The sequence below is a fragment of the Microcaecilia unicolor genome, chromosome 5 (assembly GCF_901765095.1).
Source record: "Microcaecilia unicolor chromosome 5, aMicUni1.1, whole genome shotgun sequence".
NCBI lineage: Eukaryota > Metazoa > Chordata > Amphibia > Gymnophiona > Siphonopidae > Microcaecilia > Microcaecilia unicolor.
Genome location: NC_044035.1, coordinates 252,537,891 through 252,558,177, shown reverse-complemented (window position 1 = coordinate 252,558,177; position 20,287 = coordinate 252,537,891). Strand labels below are relative to the sequence as shown.

Genomic DNA, 20,287 nt, shown 5'->3' with positions numbered 1-20,287 from the left:
GTGGGGGTGGGAGGGGTTAACTGGATTGTTTTTTCTTTGAGATCTTTAAATTTTTTTATTAAGCAAGAGTATACAGAAAGAACAACTGGACATTGTGACAAGATGGTGGCTGAAGCCAGAAAGATGGTAGGCTGCATAAAGAGAGGTATATCCAGTAGAAGAAAGGAGGCGTTAATTCCCATGTACAAGTCATTAGTGGGGCCCCATTTGAATATTGTTTTCAACTTTGGAGACCGTTTCTCACTGAAGACATCAAAAGACTTGAAGCAATTCAGAGGAAGGTGACAAAAATATGGGGTTTGTGCCAAAGGATGTATGAGAAGAGTCTTTACTTTAAAGGTATTAATACTCAAACTAGTCTCTTTCATAGTTGGGGAAGCAGTAGAACTAGATGCCATTTGTTGAGGCTGAAGGCTGGTAGACTTAGGAGCAACATCGGGGAATACTTTTTCACAGAAAAGGTGGTGGATGCCTGGAATGCCCACCTAGGTCGAGGTTGTGTTGATGGAATTCAAGAATGCATGGAATAAACAGATGCTGTCTATATAGAAAAAAGATGGAATCAAATTAAAACAAAATTTAAATGACTTCATAGCTGGAGTGAGCTTTGACAGCAACTCTAGAGGTTGGGAAGTAAGACCAGTGCCAGGCAGATTTCTATCGTTTGGCTCTATAAAGGATAAAGTCAGGTCCGGATTAAGGCTGGAGCGGGCTTTGACACAACTCCAATAGTTGGGAAGTATGTTTATATCCCACTTCAACCAAAGTGGATCACAAAGTAAAATACAGCTGCAATCATAGCATGTGCTTTGAATCTCTATGGGGGGGGGGGGGGGGGGAGAGAGGAAGAGGTAGAATCATAAAGTTGAGTGGTGAATAAATGATGCTCGTTAGCAGTGGGAGAGGGGAATACATTCTTAGAATTCAAAACAATGGAATTGTGTTTAATGACTTGATTCCAACTAATACTGATCCCTCTAAATTGATTGTTAATCATATTATCACTATTGGTCATTATATCTTACCTGTTTTTATTTTGTGTTATGTAAATCATTCTACAGACCTATCTACCTAATTTCTTACACAGTAATATGTTAAATTAGACCAATCTCTTACTCTGTTTATGATTGTACCTTTTGCAACATAATGTAAGCCACATTGAGCCTGCAAATAGGTGGGAAAATGTGGGGTACAAATGCAGCAAATAAATAAATAAGATTGCATTATGAGGTTGGCAAGATGCCACTTTGCAGCGTTGTAGAAAAAACTGTGGCCACCTTGTTGGGCAGACTGGATGAACCGTACAGGTCTTCTGCCAAATTTGCTCTGATACTATGTGCCCTGTGCAAGCTCAAATAAACATATATATTAGTGTGTTCCAGTTTTATTCCCCACCCCTTCCCTCCCAAAACTCCCCCAACATCCAGAGAACAATACTGGTGTCAGTTTCAGTGTAATGCAAATTATTACAACCCCCCCCCCCCCCCACCCCCCATATATCCCATTTCCAAACCTCAGTGAATCATAAACCTATATAGTTCATATTCAGTTAACTTCATAATTACTTTATTCCTCCTCCCACTGAGGGTTCCTTCCCAAAACTCCCTTCGCCATCTTCAATCACATTTTTTTCATGCCATGCACTGTGCAATCTATCACCAGAGGATGTGGTTTGGACAAGTTCCTGGTGGGAAAAGTCTATAAAAATTATTAATTAGGAGAGCCATTTCTTATCCATGGAAATAACTATGAAAGATACTCTCGGATCCCAACAATTAGATGTACTGTCACCTGGATTGGCCACTGTGGGGAAACAGGATGCCGGAATCAATGGGCCTTGCTTTTTTTTATGTGGTCTTAAATGTTTTGTGCTCCCTAAACTTAGGGAGACTAACCTCATAGCTTGAAATGAGAGCAGCTAGGTCTATTAGATTGTAAGCTCTTTGAGCAGGGACTGTCTCTCTTTGTTAAATTGTACAGCGCTGCGTAACCCTAGTAGCGCTCTAGAAATGTTAAGTAGTAGTGTTAAGTAGTAGTACTTGTTCACTAGATCCAACTCTGAATGTCCCAATACACATTTCTTCCATTGATTGAAGATGCTTGGAGAAACCTCTTTGTCCTCTCTTGGGTGGAAATATAAGCCCCAGCAACTTCTGAGGTTTGTTGAAAGAAGTTTTTGCAACCTTGTTAGAAGCTTTGTGAAGACTGTGTAACCTGATACAAAGGCAGAAGGACCTGTATGTAATTTCTTTAATTTGTATTTTTTTTGTTGTTTTGCTTTTTTGCATTTCTTATAAAACATATATTAAACATAGTGAATTGTAAACACTGCCTTAAAACATTTTTATCAAAAACTTAGTGACATTGGTGAAAATGAACTTGCTGAAATAATGCATTGCTAATGCAGTTCGAGAGTACACAGTACACACTATAATGGCCCCTCAATCATGGTAAGAGACCCTATGTGGTCAGAGTTTTAAGACTGAGATATATTAGCATACACTTTCCATTATATGTTAACATTTGCAATTAATATAAACATAGAAACAGAAAAAAACTATGGTATATAGACCATATGGTCTATTCAGTCTGTCAATCCATACCAAGCTAAACTTAGAACATCTGTGCTTGCCCCATGTTTTCTTGAGTTCGGACATAGTCCTCATATCCACCATCTCTGCTCGGAGGCTGGCTGTGTCCACCACCTTTTCCATGAAGACATTTTTCTTAGATTACTCCTGAGTCTATCCTGTTTAATCTTCATCATATGCCTCTATTTGAAAGAGGCCCACCTCCTGTGAATTCATGCCATGGAGGTGTTTAAATGTCTCTCGTATATCTGTCATGGACTGCCTTTCTTCCAAAGTATACATATTGAGATCTTTGTCCTTATACCCTTTATGATGAAGGCCACTAACCTCTGGATTGACTCCATCCTGGTTTATATCTTTTTGAAAGTGTGGTCTCTAGAATTGAACACCATACTCTAAATGGGGTCTCATGAGAGACTTATACAGAGGCACTATTGCCTGATTTTTCCTGATGTTTCCATTACTTTCCTTAATCATCCTGCTGGCATTTGCTGCCAACTTCTCTGTTTGGCCACTAAGATCATCACCCCTAAGTCCTGCTCTTTCATGTACAGAAGTATCTCACCTCCCTATACTGTACAACTTCCTCAGGTTTTTAAAGCCCAAGTGTATGACCTATTATTATTATTATTTTTTTTAATCATTAAATCTTGGCTGCCAAATTCTAGACTTACTCAAGTTTTGCTAGACACCCCCACCCCATGTCAATACATCATCCAGTGGAGCTGCCAGAACTTCTCGAGGTTCCTTCAGTGCCCTTGGATGCATCCTATCCAGACCCATCTTTTTGTGTCTGTGTTTAGCTAGCTCCTCATGAAAGCAGTTGTCTGAAAATCATTCCATGCCTATTTCTGGTGTGTTTTCTGCAGTTCTACTCCTGGTCCTTCATCTGTGAACACAGAACATCAATATTTGTTATCAATTCTGCTTTATCCTCACCTTTCATATATTCCTCCCCTGACAGTGTTACTTTTTGCACTTCCTCCTATCAGTAAACACATCTTTAAAAACAAAAAAGTGCCCCCCCCCCTATTTTGCTATGTTGGCTATTTGTTTTTCCATTTGCATCCTATTTGAGATCTCTGAACTCATCCAGCTGAGGGGGTTCCTGAAGACAGGTCTGGAGACTGATCAATCAGGAGTACTGCAGTGCTCATCTTTTTGTCTGACTGAAGTTGTGTTGCATTCAGGATGTGCATTGGGGGTCCTCTTGCTTCTGAGAATCCTTGCATGTATCCATACAGTAGATATGAGAGGAAGCACAATATAATCCTTTCTATTTGATGTCAAGATTTTTATTAGATGCTGAAGCATTCCAGAATCTGGAATGGAAGAATAAAAAGATATATGCAAACCTTGGTACTTAAGTGAAAACATCCTTGTATGAACGAGGGACTTGTATGCATTGTGAGGAAAGCATATGACTGATTTACCATTCTGAGCCTTTCAGTGGTTTTGCAGGCCAGAAGAAACGAAGGTCACAAAACAAAGCTCCTAAGCTTAGTTTGTGGGAACTGTCAGAAAAACAAATAGAAACTTAGGAATTATCAAAGAAATGGAAAATATTATAATATCTGTAGTGCTCCATTATGTGGTCACAATTTTTATGAGTATTGTGTGTGGCTCTAGTCACCCCATCTCAAGATCTAGTAGAATTAGAAAAGACAAGGAGAAGGATGAAGGAGATGAAAGACTTCCTTGTGAAGAAGGGCTAGAGGAGCTCTTCAGCCTGGACGTGATATGATAGAAGTCTGTAAAGTCATGAGTAGGGTGAAAAGGGTAAAAGAGAACTGTTGTTTATCTTTTCAAATAGTATAAGTACATAAATATTACCATACTGGGACAGACCAAAGGTCCACGAAGCCGCATCCTGTTTCCAATAGTGGCCAATCCAGGTCACAAATACCTGGCAAGATCCCAAAAAAGTACAAAATATTTTATTCTGCTTATCCCAGTAATAGTTGATTTTCCCCAGGTCATTTTAACAATGGTCTATAGACTTTTCCTTTAGGAAGCTGTCCAAACCTTTTTTTAAACCCCGCTAAGCTAACCGCCTTTATCACATTCTGTGGCAACGAATTCCAGAGTTTAATTACAAGTGGAGTGAAGAAATTTTTTCTCAGATTCTTTTTAAATTAACTACTTTGTAGCCTCATTGCATGCCCCCTAGTACTAGTATTTTTTTGGAAAGAGTAAACAGACGCTTCACGTCTACCTGTTCCACTCCACTCATTTCATAGACCTCTATCATATCTCCCCTCAGCTGTCTTTTCCCCAAGCTGAAGAGACCTAGCCACTTTAGCCTTTCCTCATAGGGTTGTCCCACCCCCTTTATCATTTTTGTTTCCCTTCTCTGCACCTTTTCTAATTTCATGATATCTTTTTTGAGATGCGGTGACCAGAATTGAACACAGTATTTGAGGTGCGTTCGCACCATGGAGTGATACAAAGGTAATGTCCTCATTTTTGTTTTCCATTCCTTTCCTAATACCTAATATTCTATTTGTTTTCTTTGCCGCCGCAGCACACTGAGCAGAAGGTTTCAATGTATCATCAATGACGACACCTAGATTCCTTTCTTGGTCAGTGATTCCTAACGTGGAACCTTTCATTATGTAGCTATAATTAGGATTCCTCTTTCCCACATGCATCACTTTGCACTTGCTCACATTAAATGTCATTGGCCATTTAGACTCCCAGTCTCGTAAGGTCCTCTTGTAATTTTTCACAGTCTTCCCACAATTTAACAACTTTGAATAACTTTGTCGTCAGCAAATTTAATTACCTCACTAGTTACTCCCATCTCTAGGTCATTTATAAATGTTAAAATGCAGCAGTCCCAGCACAGACCCCTGGGGAACCCCACTATCTACCCTTCTCAATTGAGAATACTGACCATTTAACCCTACTCTCTGTTTTCTATCTTTTAACCAGTTTTAATCCACAATAGAACACTACTTCCTATCCCAAGACCAGGGAGTGCTTTGTGAAACTCAAAAGCAAATTATATTGAGGATGAGGATGATAAAATGAATGTGCATGTAAATGGTAGATTGCAGGGAATGCAAGTCTGTCAAAATGGGGCCATCAATTGCCAATAGTCCTATAGATAGGTATCACCTGCATCTGGTTTCTTGGTCTTTATTTCTACCTCTACAGATGGATTAATGTGGCACTCACACTCTTCTGGAAGATTAATATTGGACTATATTAAGAGCACAGAGCTGGGAACTGTTAAACAATACAACTGTGAATGTTAGGTGGAATTTATGGGATGTCACGTGACTGAAACACTTATTACTTGGTTTAGAGACCCAGTCTGTCACACTCATATTTTTGTTGTTTGTCATTTATTTTCTGTTTAGTAATATAATGGCTGGTGTTTTAATGTGCTTGTGTATTTTAGGAAGATCCTGCCTTGACTCGTTGGACTTATGCAAGAACATTAAATGTCTACCCAAATTTCAGACCTACACCCAAGACCTCCTTCCTCGGTTTTGTGTGGGGAGTTGGACCTCTTTTTGTCATTTACTATGTCCTCAAATACGATAGGGTAAGATTTCAGATGAGAACAATCATGTACTTTTGGGGGAGGGGGTTCTGTCTGTCTCTTGAACAGAGAGAGACTGGGACTAGAAAGAAATCTAAGGGAAGATAGAACCCACAGATTGATGACACTTTAGCAGAAGGAGCCATTACTAAAAACTGCGAGTAATTTAATCTATTCCAGAAATGAGTTTTTGCTTCAAAACCAAATTGAGTGCACTATAACTTGAGCCTCAGTCCTCTAAACTAAATATAACAGTTCTAAGAAAGAAAATAAAATGGAAAATGTTTGAAGCTGTTAATGGGAGATGGTGATTTTAGACTGCTCTCAAGCATGTGGTTAGAGCTTGTATGACTTGCCTGAGAGTAGCAACCTGTGGCAAATAAATTTTCTGTCTCCTTTGACCCTGCTAATCAGCCTGCCATATAATGAGCTAAAACTGGGAAAAGAGAATAGAGGTTAATCATACTTTTGATCTCTTCTAGCTTGCTATAAAGCTCATACACATTTTCCAGTAACTGGCACACTATCTTACATCACACACAAAAGCCTAGCATCTAGAGTTACAAACATACACTAGTGCATATTTCATATAATTCTGAGCAGATTGCAAAAATACATGCACAATGTAAAATTAAAAATGTCTGTTTTATTGTTTTGTCATTAACATTCAAAACCTAGTATTAATGAGGTAGTGCATGTTAGTAACTTTTGATGTAATGGGTGTGAAGCTCAATTTCCCCTTAGTTCCATGGAGCAGGCCATTCCTTGGCCACACCATAAAGAAAATAAGCCTGACAGTGGTGTGAGTGCTTGATAGAAGCTGGGGAACTTCTTTGATGTGCCCCAAGGAATAGCTTATACTGCTTACAACCAGGGCTGTGGAGTTGGTAAACCAACCTTCGACTCCACTCCTCTATTTTGTCCTGACCAGCTCCTACTAATATTAAGCTTTCAATTTTTTTGTTCTAGATCAGAAGTATGGCTAAATATAACCAGGACAAAGATATGTAAAGAGAGAGACACCTACACACACACCTACAATTTTTTTGCTGAGAAATTTGAAAATTTACTTCCTTATTGGGCGGTGTTCCTTCTCGGGTCACTGCACGGTGTGCATATCGGTTTCCTGAGTGGAGGTGCTGGTTTGGGGTTTATACCCACGGGGCACACTCATTCACAGCAGCACATTTCTTCCAGCTCCAGTCCCCAGTGTAACGTCTTGGCACCTCTCCTCAGAAGGAGGCATGGCAGCCATTTTGTTTTCTGCAGACGTGAGGCCCCAGCGCAGGCAGCTGAAGAGGTGGGGGCCTCTTCGGGAGGGAGCCTTGTGTTGGGGCCTGTCCTTATCTCAAGGACTTGTTCTCCTGCTCCACCAGCCCTATGTGCTGGTGCAAGGAGTCTCTTCTCCAGTGGGCCCGGCAGCTCAGGTGAGAAAGGGGGCAGGGGCTGCCAGCTCCCAGGAGATCGTGGCTTGTGACCTGTGGAGGTTTGGTCTCGGATTTCACTGCAGTCGGGCTGCTCGGAGTGGCTGTCTCTGTCAGAGCCCTTGGTGGAAGGTGAGCTCCCTCGGTGGTCAGACTGTTTCAGCGATGGGAGTTAGGCTCCCTGATTTCTGAGGCACTGGCAGCTCTTTCCATAGAGGAACCCATGGGGGTTTCTGGCAGGTAGTCGGATGGCTAGCCTTTATGAAGGGCCCATCCAAAGCGTTCCCCATACACCTGGACAATCAGGACCTAATTAGTGTGGAGTGCGCCTGAAGATTGGGAGAACCAAATGGTTTCGGTCTTTCATATTATTCAGTCGGTGAACCTCCCTTCCTTTCGTTGACAGGATTTGGGGGAGCATTATGCTTCTTGGAGGCTCCTGGACATTCGAAGTGCGCTAATGCGTTATTTCAAGGATCTCAATGTCTTTTGCCCTTAGTATAGATCTTTTGTGCTGTTTGGTAAACAGAAGTTGTGTCTCATGGCATACAATACTTCCTTTGCCCGGTGGGTGAAGGTGTCTGTGTATTCGGTCTATATCTTGGAAGGAAATTCTCCACCACAGGTTTGAAGGCACACTCTACCAGGCATGCGGAGGCTTCGTTGTCTTCGGTGGATATCTGTAGGGCAGTGGCGTGGACGTTGCTGCATACCTTCAATAAGTATTATAGAGTGGATGGTTCTGTGCGGGCAAAGGCCATGTTTGGAGCGTTGGTTTTGCATGTGGCTGGTTTGGCATCACACCCTCGTAGGAATAGCTTTTGAACATCCTACTTGTCTTGGAATAGTGGGAATGAATGTAATGGAAGGAGAAATTAGGACTAACTTGATAATTTTCTTTCCATTAGCTCTTCACACTATTCCAGGAGCCCTCCTGTGGTTCGATGCCCTCTTTGGCGGCTCTATGCACTGTCTTTGTATCCTGTTTTCCAGGGGCCTTATCTTCGGATTTTTCTTGGGGCTGGTTATGTTAGTTGCTGACCATGCTCCTGTGTGGATATTCTTTTTTTCCTTGCTTGAGGACTGATGCTGAGGAACTGGGCTGCTAGCAGGGAGCTGTGTAATGGTGCTCAGTTCTTTATTCTCTATCTCCATCTGCTGATTGATGGGCATAACTACCCGCTCGTCCTGCAATAATGTGACAAACTAATGGAAAATCCTAATTTCTCCTTTCATTCCACTTGGCAGAAAAACATAGATAGTAACAACAACATAAAGCTGTAAGATTTCATGTTGAAATCCGAGAAAACAGCAAAAAAAGTATAGGGATTAGTTTTTCTTGCCTCACTTTGTATATAGTAGAGAATGTGTGTGTGTGTGTGTGTGTATGTGTGTATATATATATATATATATATATATATATATATATACACACATACACACACACACACATTCTCTACTATATACAAAGTGAGGCAATATATATATATACACACACACACACACACATTCTCTACTATATACAAAGTGAGGCAAGAAAAACTAATCCCTATACTTTTTTTGCTGTTTTCTCGGATTTCAACATGAAATCTTACAGCTTTATGTTGTTGTTACTATCTATGTATGGCTATGTAACGTGTACTATTGGTGCGCTTATTACTGGAACAATAATATTATAGCGCCAGACGTTACTTTGCTTCATTTCCAAGCCAAGGAAGTTTGTTGTAGCTACCGCCAGGTCATTTCTGGTACATTCAAGTACCACACATCAATTTTATGATTTTGGCAGGCAGGTTATTACAGCGTATAAAACTGTCATATGCTTTAATGGTGTGCTTACTAACTGTGCTCCACTGTGTGTGCATAGATATATACAGTGGTGGAAATAAGTATTTGATCCCTTGCTGATTTTGTAAGTTTGCCCACTGACAAAGACATGAGCAGCCCATAATTGAAGGGTAGGTTATTGGTAACAGTGAGAGATAGCACATCACAAATTAAATCCGGAAAATCACATTGTGGAAAGTATATGAATTTATTTGCATTCTGCAGAGGGAAATAAGTATTTGATCCCCCACCAACCAGTAAGAGATCTGGCCCCTACAGACCAGGTAGATGCTCCAAATCAACTCGTTACCTGCATGACAGACAGCTGTCGGCAATGGTCACCTGTATGAAAGACACCTGTCCACAGACTCAGTGAATCAGTCAGACTCTAACCTCTACAAAATGGCCAAGAGCAAGGAGCTGTCTAAGGATGTCAGGGACAAGATCATACACCTGCACAAGGCTGGAATGGGCTACAAAACCATCAGTAAGACGCTGGGCGAGAAGGAGACAACTGTTGGTGCCATAGTAAGAAAATGGAAGAAGTACAAAATGACTGTCAATCGACAAAGATCTGGGGCTCCACGCAAAATCTCACCTCGTGGGGTATCCTTGATCATGAGGAAGGTTAGAAATCAGCCTACAACTACAAGGGGGGAACTTGTCAATGATCTCAAGGAGCTGGGACCACTGTCACCACGAAAACCATTGGTAACACATTACGACATAACGGATTGCAATCCTGCAGTGCCCGCAAGGTCCCCCTGCTCCGGAAGGCACATGTGACGGCCCGTCTGAAGTTTGCCAGTGAACACCTGGATGATGCCGAGAGTGATTGGGAGAAGGTGCTGTGGTCAGATGAGACAAAAATTGAGCTCTTTGGCATGAACTCAACTCGCCGTGTTTGGAGGAAGAGAAATGCTGCCTATGACCCAAAGAACACCGTCCCCACTGTCAAGCATGGAGGTGGAAATGTTATGTTTTGGGGGTGTTTCTCTGCTAAGGGCACAGGACTACTTCACCGCATCAATGGGAGAATGGATGGGGCCATGTACCGTACAATTCTGAGTGACAACCTCCTTCCCTCCGCCAGGGCCTTAAAAATGGGTCGTGGCTGGGTCTTCCAGCACGACAATGACCCAAAACATACAGCCAAGGCAACAAAGGAGTGGCTCAGGAAGAAGCACATTAGGGTCATGGAGTGGCCTAGCCAGTCACCAGACCTTAATCCCATTGAAAACTTATGGAGGGAGCTGAAGCTGCGAGTTGCCAAGCGACAGCCCAGAACTCTTAATGATTTAGAGATGATCTGCAAAGAGGAGTGGACCAAAATTCCTCCTGACATGTGTGCAAACCTCATCATCAACTACAGAAGACGTCTGACCGCTGTGCTTGCCAACAAGGGTTTTGCCACCAAGTATTAGGTCTTGTTTGCCAGAGGGATTAAATACTTATTTCCCTCTGCAGAATGCAAATAAATTCATATACTTTCCACAATGTGATTTTCCGGATTTAATTTGTGATGTGCTATCTCTCACTGTTACCAATAACCTACCCTTCAATTATGGGCTGCTCATGTCTTTGTCAGTGGGCAAACTTACAAAATCAGCAAGGGATCAAATACTTATTTCCACCACTGTAAATAAAATGATAAATTTACTATATGTTGTCTTCTTATTTTGAAGCTGAAGTTGGTACATTTTTATTGACTCAGACTTCACCCAAAATTGCTTCCGATTGACTCCACAGCCCTGCTTACAACACAGTGTATTTAACAGGCATACCCTACTGATCCAACTTAAATGCCTGATCTCTGCAACACAACAAAAGTAAAGTACGTAATGGACATAACACAACTTTTCCGCTGTACAATTCCCTAAGTAAAGTACGTAATGGACATAACACAACTTTTCCGCTGTACGATTCCCTAATGTGGCTGTGCCACATGAACTTGATCTTAGCACATCATCACCCTGTATTTGTTCACACTGGAGCCTGCAAAGGCCTCTCCGGTACTATGTAAGTCACATTGAGCCTACAAATAGATGGGAAAATGTGGGATGCAAATGTAACAAATAAATAAATAAACAGCTAATAGCTCTGCTTAGAGCTATAAAGCCACACTAGTGCTTTCAGGCTAAGAGCACATTTTAGTATTCTTGTTTAGTGTTTTAAGTCAACCCTTTTGTGTAGCAGAGCCAAGTATATGGAAACATAGTAACATAGTAGATGACGGCAGAAAAAGACCTGCATGGTCCATCCAGTCTGCCCATGACAAACTCATATGTGTATACCTTACCTTGAATTTGTACCTGTCCTTTTCAGGGCACAGACCATATAAGTCTGCCCAGCAGTATTTCCCGCCTCCCAACAGACCATATAAGTCTGCCCAGCAGTATTTCCCGCCTCCCAACCACCAGTCCTGCCTCCCATCACCGGCTCTGTTACAGACCGTATAAGTCTGCCCTCCCCTATCCTCGCCTCCCAACCACCACCCCCTCTTCCCCCCTACTGCTCCGCCACCCAATTTCAGCTAAGCTTCTGAGGATCCATTCCTTCTGCACAGGATTCCTCTATGCATATCCCACGCATGTTTGAACTCCGTTACCGTTTTCATCTCCACCACCTCCCGCGGGAGGGCATTCCAAGCGTCCACCACCCTCTCCGTAAAGAAATACTTCCTGACATCTTTCCTGAGTCTGCTCCCCTTCAATCTCATTTCATGTCCTCTCGTTCTACCAAGTATATGGAAGCTCACTGGAAATGTTTTCTAATGCTTCAGGAGCCATTTTATTTATCATATGTCCTGCGCTGCTCCTTGGAGTATTAATTAGCTGAATTTGTTTCTAGTTTACAGTAAGGCTGCAGGTAAGCAGAAGGCTGTGTCCTTCAGCTAGGATTTGAGTTCATGGTCTTGCCACACTACATTGTGTTACAATATTTACTTCTCATAGGCTATTTATTTATTTTTGACATTTGTACCCCACATTATCCCAAACATACCCGAGTTCAGTGTGGCTAACAGTAAATGGATGAGTGCAAGGGTTTTTATGCACATGTGTATATACATCTGATTTGATTCCCCCTTGGTTTCGGAGCTGACTAAGTGTAACTGTCACTGCTAGCAGATTTTGAGTTTATGGTTGAATAACACAAAGGCTGTTTTTTTTTGGGTCATTGTTATAATATCCATGCAGAGGGAATAGTCTGAAAATGCTTTACTCAGTTTCCCAGAGAAATGGAAATGATCTCAATGCTGTCCAGCAGGATAGATTTCTGATCTGTTTTTTATGAACAAGAAAAACACCACTACTTTTGGAGGTACATGGTGTCTTGTAGCAGTACTATTTATACTTTTTAATACACATACTTCTCTGAAGTTATGTACGTACCCAGTGGCGTACCAAGGGGTGGGGGTGGTCCGCCCCGGGTGCACGCCGCTGGGGGGGTGGGGGGTTCCGTGCACCTGTCGGCTCCGCTCGTTCCGTGCTCCCTACGCCCCGGAACATGTTACTTCCTGTTCTGGGGCAGAGGGAGCATGGAAATAGCGAAGCGGCACCCCCCCCCCCCCCCCCCCCCCCAGCAGGTAAAAATGCACCCGGGGGGGGGGAGGATGTCCTTTGCCGGGGGGAGGTGGCCTTTCGCCGGGGGTGGGGGGGGGTCGCGCTGCACCCGGGGGGGGGGGGGCATTAGCGATCCACCCCGGGTGTCAACCACCCTAGGAACGTCGCTGTACGTACCCCAAGATTCTATATATTGCGCTGAGATTTCCACACAGAAACCAAAGCTTATTCCATAAAAATGTGCATAACTTTAGTTGAGCTAATCAGGACTGATAATTGGATGTTAACCAATTAATACTAATTGGCATTAATTAGAATTTACACGCACTACTCACTAAGCGTATTCTTTAATGTGGTGTATGTAAATATGTCACATAGTTGAAAAGTGGGTGAGGAATGTGTGGGTTGTGGGTGTTTCTAAAATGTATGCGCGCTGTTATAGAATACACATACTCCGCGCCTAAATAGATGTCTGGATTTACACCAGGTTTTACTGAGCATGATTGACTGCAACTAAATTTAGTTACATGGACTGGGGCTCGGAGTGTGTGGAAATTTAGGCTTATTCTATAAAGTAATTCCTAAATTAAGTATACTTTATAGAATAAACTTTGATTTCCGCACTGAAATCTCAGCACAATGTATAAAGTCTAGTCCATAGCCAGTGCTTAGCTAGGATTTAATGTGCCCTGGGTGGAAAAATTTAATATGGGCCCCTATATCGTTCTCTCTCTCCCAAGTGTGGGGAAATCTTGCCTGACCAATTTACTTCAATTCTTTGAAGGAGTAAACAAACATGTGGACAAAGGGGAGCCGGTTGATATTGTGTATCTGGATTTTCAAAAGGCGTTTGACAAGGTACCTCATGAAAGGCTACAGAGGAAATTGGAGGGTCATGGGATAGGAGGAAATGTCCTATTGTGGATTAAAAACTGGTTGAAGGATAGGAAACAGAGTGGGGTTAAATGGGCAGTATTCACAATGGAGAAGGGTAATTAGTGGGGTTCCTCAGGGGTCTATGCTAGGACCGCTGCTTTTTAATATATTTATAAATGATTTAGAGATGGGAGTAACTAGTGAGGTAATTAAATTTGCTGATGACACAAAGTTATTCAAAGTTGTTAACTCGCGACAGGATTGTGAAAAATTACAAGAGGATCTTACGAGACTGGGCGGCTAAATGGCAGATGACGTTTAATGTGAGCAAGTGCAAGGTGATGCATGTGGGAAAAAAGAACCCGAATTATAGCTACGTCATGCAAGGTTCCACGTTAGGAGTTACGGACCAAGAAAGGGATCTGGGTGTCGTCGTCGATAACACACTGAAACCTTCTGCTCAGTGTGCTGTTGCGGCTAGGAAAGCGAATAGAATGTTGGGTATTATTAGGAAAGGTATGGAAAACAGGTGTGAGGATGTTATAATGCCGTTGTATCGCTCCATGGTGCGACCGTACCTTGAGTATTGTGTTCAATTCTGGTCGCCGCATCTCAAGAAAGATATAGTAGAATTGGAAAAGGTGCAGCGAAGGGCGACTAAAATGATAGCGGGGATGGGACGACTTCCCTATGAAGAAAGACTAAGGAGGCTAGGGCTATTCAGCTTGGAGAAGAGACGGCTGAGGGGAGACATGATAGAGGTATATAAAATAATGAGTGGAGTGGAACAGGTGGATGTGAAGCGTCTGTTCACGCTTTCCAAAAATACTAGGACTAGGTTGCATGCGATTAAACTACAGTGTAGTACATTTAAAACAAATCGGAGAAAATTTTTCTTCACCCAACGTGTAATTAAACTCTGGAATTCATTGCCGGAAAATGTGGTGAAGGCAGTTAGCTTAGCAGAGTTTAAAAAGGGGTTGGACGGTTTCCTAAAGGACAAGTCCATAAACCGCTACTAAACGGACTTGGAAAAATCCAAAATCCCAGGAATAACATGTATAGAATGTTTGTACGTTTGAGAAGCTTGCCAGGTGCCCTTGGCCTGGATTGGCCGCTGTCGTGCACAAGATGCTGGGCTCGATGGACCCTTGGTCTTTTCCCAGTATGGCATTACTTATGTACTTATGTAAGTAGGAAAGAGGAGGGTATGATCATTTCCTCAGATCCTAGAGTATCTGGGGGGGGGGGGGCGGGGGGGGGGGGGTTTGCTTCAACATGGTCAAAGGCATGATCTTTCTTCCGGAAGAGCAAGCAGTGAAGATCCAGTCGCAGGTGAGCTGGTTTTACGAGCTCCTGGTTCTCTCTGTGTAGGATTATTTGCAGCTCCTGGGTTCTGTGGCTGTGATGTTGGGAAGTGGTGCCTTGGGTGAGGGCGCACATGCAGGTCTTGGTGGGAGCTGATCTCGCAAGATTTCCATTGCCCATTGCCTTCTGTCCAGAGTGAGGCTCTCTCTAGCCTGGTGGGACTATTCGGTACACCTCCTGAAGTGGGGAGGGGGGCCCTCTGGATCCTCTTCAGTGGATTCTGGTCACCATGGATGTAAGTCTCCTCTGATGGTGAGCTCACTGCCTGTCTGGGTTGGGCGGCACAAGGCTCCTGGTCGGTTTGCCTAGCCCTGTAAGTTTTTGCAGCTGCTTCAAGGAAAGGTGGTCAGAGTGATTTTAGATAATGCCATGGTAGTGGCATATGTCAACAAGCAGGGCAGTACCAGGAGTTGGGCTGTGGTCCTGGAGGTGGCCGTGGTTTGCAGTAGGTGGAGATCCGTCTGCAGTCCATGTTGCAGGCAAGAACAATGTTCAGGCGGACTTTCTCAGTTGCTCCCTCTTGGATCCAGGGAAATAGGAACCAAGTCACCAGGTTTTTCAGCTGGTGATGGATCGTTCAGGCTCTTCTGTTTGACTTGATTGTATCTCGGGCCAGTGCGAAGGTAGCATGCTGCTTCTGCCAGTGGAGAGGCCTAGTCTCCCAGGGGATAGATGCCCTGGTTTCAGCTGTGGCCGATGGAGGGGCTGCTCTTTCTTTCCATCGTGATTGGTCAGCTTTTGCACAGGATTGCATGTCGTCCTTATCTGATCCTCCTAGTGATCCTGGACTGGCCTTGCAGGCTGTGATATGCAGATCTGTGGTGTCTCCTGGTGGGGGATCCTTTGCTGCTCTTCTGGAGGCGGGGTCTGCTTTGGCAAGGTCAAGTAGAAATGGAAGACCTCGATCCCTTTTGGCTTATGGTCTGGCCATTTAGAGGAAGCAAATAGTGAAGTGAGGGTTTTCTCCTGCAGTGGTCTGTACCCTACATTCCAGGAAGTTCTCCCCATCCCTGGCTTATGTCAGGTCTGATGTGTTTTCAGTCCTGGTATGGGGAACAGTCCCTTTCTGCCTGGAGGGCCCAGGTCCCTGATATTTTAGGATTTCTGCAGTGAGGCCTGGATCAGGTGACTGCTCTGGCCAGTTTTTGGGGGAAGGTGCAGGAGCCTCTCTTTGGTATTGCATAGAGATGTCTCATTTCCTGAAAAGGGGGGGGGGCTTATCTGCACTCTCCTCTACGTCCTTCCTTCCCCTCCTGGAACGTTAATCTGGTTTTTCGGGTGTTGTCAGAGGCTCCCTTTGAGCCTCTTCGCTCAGCTTCGATCAAGGAACTGACTCTCAAGACAGTGTTACTTGTGGCTATCACTTCTGCTAGGAGAGTCTTAAAGATGCAGACTGTGTCCTGCAGGGATACGTATCTTTCCTTCATGCAGGACTCCATATCTCTGTGCACGGTCCCTCCTTGCCGCAGGTGGTATCTGTGTTTGTGAATCGGGAGATCTGCTTGCCTTCATTTTTTTGGCAGAGGGTTTGGCCACAGTGATTTGGAGGCTTCACAAGCTGGATGTCTGGAGAACCTTGCTCCGGTACTTGTAGAAGACGAATGACTCATCTCTGACCACTTCTTTGTCCTTTTTCCATGGCTTCCATTGTGAGGTGGATTAAAGTGGCTATCGAGGCCATCTACATTTGTAAGAATCACCTGGTGCCTCAGGGTTTGAAGGCCTGCTTGACTAGGGTGCAGGCTACATCCTGGGCGGAGGCCTTGGCAATGGCTCCTGAGGATGTCTGCAGGGCAGCGACTTGGTCATCATTCCATTCCTTTACCAAGCACTACAGATTGAATGTGTGGGCCAGAGCCTTTTCAGACTTTGGCAGAGCCATCATTCAGGGGCCTTGTCTCCCCTCACCCAGTTGGACTGCTTTGGTACCTCCCATTCCTGCAGAATGGTGGTGCTGATGCTAAGAAAGGAGAAATTATCTTACCTGAATTTTCTTTTCTTTAGTCTGCGATGCTATTCTGCAGTCCTGCCCTTGCAAGACCTTGGCACGGGGTTCTGTGTGTACTCTGTGCATTCTTTGTGTTTTTCTGATGTACAAGAAAAGTGATTGACAGCAGTACAGGGTCCGCTTGATACTGCTATATCCTGGTTTCTGCTCGTTTGATTATCATTGCAGCTGCAGTGGTTGGTGGGGGTATGGGTGCATTACAAAGGGACCTTCTATGGCTTGAACAGATGCATACTGGGATCTTCCAAGGGGCACCATATCATATTACTGGTGATGTCACTGGTCGAGTTCAGTCTTTTTTTTTTTCTAACTCCACCTGCTGATAGGAAAGGATAACACCCATTTGTGCAGAATAGTGTTGCTGATTAAAGAAAGATAAAATTATCAGGTAAGACATAATTTCTCCTTTAATGGACCCTGGGTGGAAAAATTTAAGGTGGGTCCCCTACAATACTCACTCTTACAAGTATGAAAGGAGATGTGAAGGCAAAAATGAACTGGAAACCTCAAGTCAAACTACATGTACAGCAAAACTGACACATTCAAATTTAATAAATAAAATACTTATCCTTTTTTGAACATTTTAATTTTTCTGTTTGCTTTGGCTTCAGGGTACCTTTTCTGCTTTTTTTTGTTGCTTTTTCCTAACTTTCTCTTTTCAAGGTCTCATGGCCTTATGATGTGTCTTTTCAGCATATCCACCATCTGTCTTTCCTGTGTCCCTGTCCCCACCCCTGGGCCGTCTTCAGCATCTGCCTTCTGTGTCCCTATGTTCCCTCAGTGCTCAGCAAGCCTCCTCTTTTCCTCTCCCTCCCCACATCTAGTTTCTCCCCTGCTCCAATACAGTCCAGGGCACTATGTTAACTGCCTTGTTAAACACCATCTCCCATTCCTCACTGCAGATTGGCATTTCTCCCTTCCTCCAATCACCACAAGTAGGGTTACCATACGTCTGGATTTCCCCGGACATGTCCTCTTTTTGAGGGCATGTCCGGGGCGTCCGGCGGATTTTGCCCCCGCCCACGTTTGTCCGGATTTCTGGACAAACGTGGGTGGGCGCGGGTGCGGGCAGGCGCGTGCGTGCGGTGGGCGTGTGGGCGGGCGATCGGCGCCGTGGGTCTGGTGACCTGGTCTCCCGTCCCCTCCCCTCCCCTCCCCTTCCTTACCATGTTCCCTGGTGGTCTAGTGACGTCTTCGGGGCAGGAAAGAGCCCCCTCTTTCCTGCCCGGAGCGCTGCCTCCCCTGTCTATCATCCTTCTCGGTCTGGCTGGGGATTCAAAATGGCCGCCGAGAGTTGAACTCTCGCGAGGCCGCTTCAACTCTCGGTGGCCATTTTGAATCCCCAGCCATACCGAGGAGGATGCAGCAGGAAAGAGGGGGCTCTTTCCTGCCCCTAAGAGAAGACGCTACTAGACCACCAGGGCTAGACAGTAAGTGAGGGGGGGGTATGTGATGGGGGGGATGGGACTATGTGACGGGGGGGGGAATAGGGGCGGAACCCGGACCTGAAGGGGGCGTGGCAGGGGCGGGGCATGAGGCGTGGCAGGGGCGGGGTAGGGGGCGTGACATGTGTCCTCTTTTTCAGAGGACACAAAATGGTAACCCTAACCACAAGTCTTCCAAACTTATCGCCATTCGATGGCAGCAGAAGTGCTACAGATATTCTCCTCCTGCCTTCCCTCTGCTACATCCTGCCCACAGGAAGTTGTATTAGAGGCGGTGGGACATGGCAGAGGGAAGATCCTACAGGAGGCTTATCTGTAGCACTTCCACTGCTGGCAATTTGCTATAAGTCTGGAGGGCTCCGGGGGGGGGGGGGGGCAGGGGGTTTATAAGGAGAGTTGCTGTTGCTGGAGAGGAGGAGAACAGAGAGCCACTAAGTCTTGCAAATAGCCCAAAACATACAAAACAATTGAAGTTCATTGTCTGTAATGCTGAGCATTTCCATCCTTCTAGAGGAGGGTTGCCCACAAACAGCAGAAGTAACTGGTTGTTTTGTGGCCTAACACCAAGTTGTAGTTCTTATGTAAATCTGTACTTTAGTGATGGTGGGGGCGGGGGGGGGGGGGCGTTCCTTATTCTGTCTGCTCTGTTCTTTCTTTGGTGCTGGTTTCGTTTGCACTGTTGACTGAAAAACTCTTGCCTTTGTGTATACAGGAGCGAAAAGAAAAGCTGATCCAAGAGGGCAAGTATGAGCGACCATTCAGTCTGTCATATTGAGCGCCTGGAGGCCAGATGCGGCAGGACTTGCAAATAACCCTTTATTTGTGTAGACTAATAAGTATGAATTATTTGCTAAATTAAAACTTATATCCAGTATCTTTGTCCTGCTTCTGTTCTCCGAGTCTTTTAAGTGTGACTGAGGGAGAGAGGGGATTTTGAATTCTTAGATACAGTCAGTGGCTTGAGAGGCCCTTTTGACTGAATTACTGTTAAATCACTAGCATTGAAAGAGAGAAACTCTAATAGTGTGTGATATGGAAACAGCACATCAGACATCTTTGCAAGATATCTTCAGGAAAGGTTTCCAGTAAGAAAATGACTTGGAATCTGCTGTTAACATTTCTCTGATCTCCAGAGTAGAATAATTCATGATGATCAAATGGTGTTTTATAGACAGTCATTCCAAACTCGGTTTAAAATTTATTTCTATAAACTGATGCAGAAAGTAGACAGACTGATTCTGAGGTGCAAGCAGCACTATGCTACTTCATACAAACTGAACAAAGTGCCAACATTCAATGTAGTAAAAAAAAAAAAACTTAAGTAGCTTATCCTTTATTAAAAACATTGACTTTTTAGCATTCTGCAATATTCTAGTCTAGCACAGCCAGGAAGATAAATCAATAGCACATACAGCTTGTTTTATGTTTGATCAGCTTGTTGAAAAATCCATTCCTTGGCTTTCCAGACTTCTCTAAATAAGCAGTTATAAGGTGAACATAATTTACATCTTCCACCTTGAAATTTCATTGCATTTATAAACTGCTTTTATCTTTTGCCCAAAGTGATATAGAGTACATTTATTAGTCACATAAACTAAAGAGCTTTTGTCCTAATGGAAACAAATGTATAGATGC

The 20,287-nt window shown here is 43.9% G+C and overlaps 1 protein-coding gene across 1 annotated transcript in view; it reads left to right on the top strand.

Moving 5' to 3' along the window:
* The window catches only part of NDUFB4 (NADH:ubiquinone oxidoreductase subunit B4), a 30,310-nt gene extending 10,364 nt beyond the window's left edge, over positions 1-19,946 (top strand). The window contains exons 2-3 of the mRNA XM_030203992.1: positions 5,998-6,144; positions 19,365-19,946. Of these exons, the coding sequence (XP_030059852.1) occupies positions 5,998-6,144; positions 19,365-19,427 (210 nt within the window). The 3' untranslated portion in view covers positions 19,428-19,946. The remainder of the gene's footprint in view (positions 1-5,997; positions 6,145-19,364) is intronic.
* The last annotated feature ends 341 nt before the right edge of the window (positions 19,947-20,287 follow it).